This window comes from Crocodylus siamensis, chromosome 4 (genome assembly GCF_052110815.1).
Source record: "Crocodylus siamensis isolate JL-2025a chromosome 4, ASM5211081v1, whole genome shotgun sequence".
Taxonomy (NCBI): domain Eukaryota; kingdom Metazoa; phylum Chordata; order Crocodylia; family Crocodylidae; genus Crocodylus; species Crocodylus siamensis.
In genome coordinates, this window is record NC_143398.1 from 75,894,280 (window position 1) to 75,900,279 (window position 6,000).

Below are 6,000 nucleotides of genomic sequence, written 5' to 3' on the forward strand. Positions count from 1 at the left end.
CTCTAGAAGGCGTGTGCCCTTTACTGTCACCTGAAAATATATATGACCTGTACTTTGCTTTTCTCCTGCTGATACCTAGACTGTGTCTTTTCAAAATGTGCCTCCATCTGTCCAAGTCACTTCCTATCTGTTTTTGGTATCGGGGGCAGCCTTCTGAATGTCTCTGATGAATGTATCCAGAACTAGCACAAAAGGGAACAGACTTAATGCTAACCTTGGATGGACCCTAGTGCTGACTGGGAAATCCTAAGTCTCCTTTTATGTGCTTTTAACTCAAGCTGTTGAGCATCTGTACATCTTGAAGAAAACTCATATAGACCATACTAAATGTTCTCTCAGGCACCACCACATCACTTCTCTTGATTCACTGTCACGCACTTCTTCCATGTCAGTAAACACCAAGTGAAATTGTTTCCTATTTTCCCTATACTTTTCCATTAGAAGTCTCACTGTCAAGGTTGTATCAATTAATTTACCTCTTCTGAATGCAAGCCTATTGTCTATAATGTTTCTCTTAAATTTTGTTCAGTGATCCTTTTCTGCAATTTTAAACATATATTCTAATATTAAAAAAGCCTTAGTCTGTCTGTTCATAACGCTTTATTCGCACTCTGATTGGTTGTGTGAGCGCAGAGTAGGTGAGCGTTCAGACAAGAGCTGGCAGCCGCACCACCATGACTGTGGCAGTGGAGCTGGCCTTGCCCCCCGCAGCATGAGGCAACCGTGGTGGCGGGTGGGGGTGAGGGGGGCCAAGGCCCCAGCTCCGACTCAAAGTGGCATGGGGGGAGAGCGGGTGCAGCTCCGGGCCTGGCCTGAAGCAGCAGAGGAGGGGGGACCAGCCCTGGCTCTGGCCCTAGGGGGAGAGGGAAAACGGCCCAGCCCCGGCCCCAGCCCCAGCCGCAGGCTGGTCTGGCCCAAAGCAGTGGAGGGGAGAGGGGAAATGGTCCCGGGGGGAGGGGAGGACCAGCCCTGCCCCCGCCTGGCCCAACCTGGCCAAAGCGGTGGGGAGGAGTGGGAAGCAGACCTGGACCTGGCCCAAAGCGGTGGGGGGGAGTGGCCCTGGCCAGGGTAAGAGCGGACACAGGCTTCTGTCCCTGCCTGTCTTTCTTAATAGGCAATTTGCTGGTATGAAAAGAAAATCCACTCAGTCTCTTTCTCTAACTTGCAGGCCACCATGCTGAAGTTCTTAACTACTGGGATAAGGCTACATTAAGATTAATGGGGTTGTGCAGGCTAGTAGGAAGAAGACTGAGCATGCCTTCTCCAGAGCACTGGCCCTTTCTCTGAGCTATGGGTGCTAGGATAGTGCAGGGGCTATGTGAGATGTACTGCTTCTGAGGAATGTGGGGATGGGAGTGATTCAGAGTAGGTGGAGTCATAACTCAAATCTCCTTGTTACACAGCATCATGTCCCAGTCAACAGCACTGGTTGGGGAATGGTAAACTGTACTCAAAAAGTATTGTAATAAGTATCTTTCTTCCTCCCTGGACCAGCAAAATCAAGGTACCAATTATGTGTCTCTGAGACACAGTGTGTCTCGAGACTCCTCTTGTGGCATTGCAGCTACCCACATTCCCCCCTACTTTGAGCTGTACACATGCACAGTCTAGTTCAAAGTGAAACTAAGAATGTCATCAGTTATGTTTAGGGGCTTTTCTTCCCTTTTTCCTTCACAAATAAAGAGTTAAGAAAGATTGTATTCTATTTGTCAGGGTATGCAAGTGGCAGCTGTAGTGGTACAACAGGCCTTCCAGCTTTTGTGGTCCATCTTTATAGTAAAAAATATTTAAGCAATATATGTTGTAGTAATTTCAGCCTTTTGAAGCTCATATCTTCATGATGAGTTTGTTACAGATTAAGACATCTTCCTAGGAAGACTATAAGAGCTACTTTGCAGCAATTGCACACTATTACATTAACAAGCATTTAAATTAATACTGTATTGCAAAAAGAGTGCATTGCTACTGTGTACTGTATTATCTGTGGAAGTTTATCTTGCAGTTATTTGGGACTTAAGAACTGTTGATGACCTCAACCTATTTGAAATCTGATGATGTTTTAGAAATAATTTGAATGATTTTGGTTATTATGCTATATAATATCAAGCAAAAATTACACAGAAGTATTATTAAGAATTTTAACTGGATTACACGATCTCAGAGAGTCAATTTTTATTTCTTACTGACCTTCTCTGCAACGAAATATGTTTTTGAATATTTAGATTTTCTAGCTTTTACTGAATCCCTTCTTTTTCCCTGTGTGAAGAAGTGGTTTGTTATGTTCCATATACTATTATTTCTTTTGGGTTTTTTCCTTTATTGTACAGCAGCTGTTACCTAACATTACTTTTGTTCATCAATAACGTAATTATATTAACTTGTGTCTCTAACTGTGCACTGAAGCTTCATTTAAAAGATCTTTATAACAGCACTCAACTGGCCCTTATGATTAGAAGTTTTTGTTTTCTGTTACCAGTGCTTCATACATCAAGTGTATGTGGATTTAGTTGAATTTTTGCATTTGACTGCACCCTGCTGGCTTTCACTATACTAGGAGAAAGGACATTTTCATTGAGTGTTTGTGTTTTAGCTTCTTTCTTTCAGCCTGAATAAAACAATGGAAAATATGGTGCAGTTGTGTTCGATAATGTATACTGTAATTTGTATTTATTTATCTGAACATAAGAATTAACATGCCTTGAAATCAACCTTTCCTCACTTTAATTCTTAAAGTTGGGTTGTATACATGTGACTTCATTTTTAAAGTATTGGGATCAATTGCTATAGTACATCAACATCAAAGTATCTTGAGAACAGTTGAGTGCTTGTTTTTATTTAAAATAACTTATTTAGCTATTTGAAACATTTTTCTTCTAATAATCCATATGAGCTACCTTTATCTTTTACAATTTACAGGCACAATATATTTTTTTGCATCAGTGTGTTTTGGACCTACTGACAAGCAGAGGAAGCAGTCAGCCCATATGTTTTGTAAATTATTCAGCATTGCAAAAGATGGACTCTTTGGATGCCATGGAAGGTAAATAGATCTGGATTGCACACCAAAGTTTTTTTTTTTTCCTAGAAGGTGCATTGATTTCTCTATACTAATGACCATTGCTGATGAGCGCTTAGATAAGCCCAACTTTCTAGCTTTCTGCTGACCATTAACATATAATGGTAGCACTCTTTGCTCAAGTTATAAATTGTTTTCCCATGAAAAATCTTTAAAATATGTATTTATTAACTAATATCAGTAATTGGGTATCATTCATTACAAAGCAGCAGCATTTAAAAATTGTTTGTTTCTGTTGCAGGTGATGTGGAACTTGAATGGGAAGAAACGACTATGTAAATACTTGGGACAAAGATTATTAGGTCTTGGAAAACAAAATGGTATTTTTCTAAGTTCAGGGGCCAAAGTAAATTCCCCTATTACAATGAATTAAATAGAAAGCATCATTTTAAAAAATATTGAAATGATTCTTCTCCTTGCAATGTGCCTTCATTAATGTGGTAAACTATTTTGTTCAAATAACTAGACAATAAAGAACAGCAATATTTTGCACCAGCTGCAGTTCTGGTGTTGCATACCATAAATACTGTATTCAGTATGTATTTAAATTAAAAGTGTGCTCTGAACAAATTGTCTTTCTTATCTTGTTAAAGATGAGACGTTATCTTGTAAAAAATTAAAAGGAGCCAAATGCTATGTAACATTTTCATATTCCTAGTGTGCATACTTCGGTGTGAATTTGCTGTAGTCTTTGTGTTTGGTTTTGAGTAAAAGCAACAATTCCTTGACGCAGTTGAGTTAGTTTGGCCTCAAGGGTGTTGACAATTCTTGTGGATTACTTCCAGTACTGTCACAATGATCTTTACCTAAATGTATGTTCTTGTGTTTTGAATCTTCTGTTTTATGAGTGCTAGGATATCATCTCATGATCCTGAACAGCTGAAGAGACACCCTCTGACACTCTGAGGATTATTCAGCTTTTACACAGCACACAGTAGCTCTTCAGGGACACTTGGGGCTATTTAAGCTAACTTGTGATCAGCTAGTTGTTTTTCTAAATGTGATTGGTGATTGCACATGCTTGGTGATGAAAAATTATATCTCACATTCCTACTGCTTTTGTAAAACTGATACAATAAAGTTTTAAATTTATTACATATTATAATGTATGGTAGATTGAGTTGAGTAATATAAAATATGTTATTCTTTCAAATGAACTGTATACAGTGTTGTATGGTATCTTCGTAAGAAATACCCAGGCTATCTATAGTAATATATTTTATAATTCTAGTACATAAAATAAAACTTTGTTGTTTCCACAGTGGAATAAATAAGTTTGCTGCTGTTGTAGAGGAAACTGATGAAAAAACTGCATGCCCTCTTTCCTGTGGCTGCATTACCAAAAGTAGATTGAAATGGGAATGAGAGAATAAGCAAACTCTCACTAGAGCAAGAAAGCATAGACTGATAGAATAGGAGAAACACAGGGCCATAATCAAGCCATATATCTTGATTTTACTTGGAAGTTGTAGTGTTTTACTGACATCATCATAGTTCTGGTATGATAATTGTTATGTAATGAAAAATGAATGTTCTTCTATGAACCAGAAACATTGCCCAGCTATGGCCTAACTACTTCCTGCCTGAGGAAAATGGCCTGAATGCAACAAACAGTAGGTTGGTCCTTTTCTCAGAGTTCCCAGTGCATGATTTCATTAAGGAGGAGTTTGCTGTCTTGCTCAGAGGACAAGCTGTGCAACTCTAACAGAGATGATCCTCAACATCAGAAAGATATGTATTTGTATGATCTGCATTTATATACCAATGTAAATTAACTAGGCTTCCTTTCTGAAATGTAGCATACAGGACTGTACAGTACAGAACTCAATACTGTGATACATGCATATCGCACAGTGTGTGATGCATTCCTGTATTGTGCAGGGGGTTGGACCAGGTGACCCTTGAGGTCCTTCCCAATCCTATGATTCCATGAGTACGTTACAGTAAGCATTTGGGTTTTGTGGGGGTTTTTTTCCATTGTGCTGTGTTTAATGCAACTTGTAAATTAAAAGTGGTCCTTTGTGGACAGGCAGAAAATCCCAGATATCTCAAATAGAAGTCATATCAGTATTCAGGGAGGGGAAGAGGGTTCCTGGAGAGGTATTTTTGGGAAGCTGTCTTTCAGAACAACCAAGGTTACTGTAAGCCTCACCTGTCAACCTAAAGAGAAACAATGCCTTTTAAAGCTGGACAGAAGGAGAGGTGATGCCCACAGCTGTTCAAATCTCTGGCAAGCCATTCTGCATAGCTCTAGTTTCATTTGTTTCATATGAACCATGTGTTCTTCATTTATTATACATATGCTTTAAAGTATTTTGACAAATTGCTTATAAGTGTCTTACAGATGTTTTTCATGACTATATTTGTACGTGGTAGCAGTATAAGTAACACTGATAAATTGACATTATTGAGCCATAGTCTTGTAACTATAGTGCTAGAATACAAGTGTGTGTGTGTAATTTCTGTAATTATGCTTTTATGCTAGAGCTGATATGTCCTGTGACTCTTAAAGGCATAGTCCACAATGTTTCAAATATATGTATAATGTTTTTATGTTTTATACACTTGCCCACAATTAAGTTTCTTACTCTTTTATTTAAAGCTTCTGGAATTGACTGCTATCAAAACTGAATTCAAGGGAACACAGGCCTTGAAAGTCCAGTCTGACTATTTCTATATCCCTGTGGTTTCTTTATGATAAAACTGAACAAGTTTCCAGGATTTTAATGTGGGATTTCATCTGAGAAATCTGATACTTTGGCTGTGGAGATTTCGCATATATCTTGGCATTTACAGCCAAAGCCAGCAGCCAGCCTAAGATAGGGTAGGCTAGCCAAAGTTCACAAAATGTGCACATGGAAGGAAGTTACTCATGCACATTACACAGCAGAGCAGCTGAGAAACATCTCTGTAATCTATAAGCA

The 6,000-nt window shown here is 38.7% G+C and overlaps 1 protein-coding gene across 1 annotated transcript in view; it reads left to right on the top strand.

Annotated features, from left to right (window-relative positions):
* The window catches only part of PTPRQ (protein tyrosine phosphatase receptor type Q), a 217,980-nt gene extending 212,336 nt beyond the window's left edge, over nt 1-5,644 (top strand). Inside the window, exons 62-63 of the mRNA XM_090042600.1 lie at nt 2,917-3,040; nt 3,318-5,644. Coding sequence (XP_089898726.1) covers nt 2,917-3,040; nt 3,318-3,355 — 162 coding nt within the window. The 3' untranslated portion in view covers nt 3,356-5,644. The remainder of the gene's footprint in view (nt 1-2,916; nt 3,041-3,317) is intronic.
* The last annotated feature ends 356 nt before the right edge of the window (nt 5,645-6,000 follow it).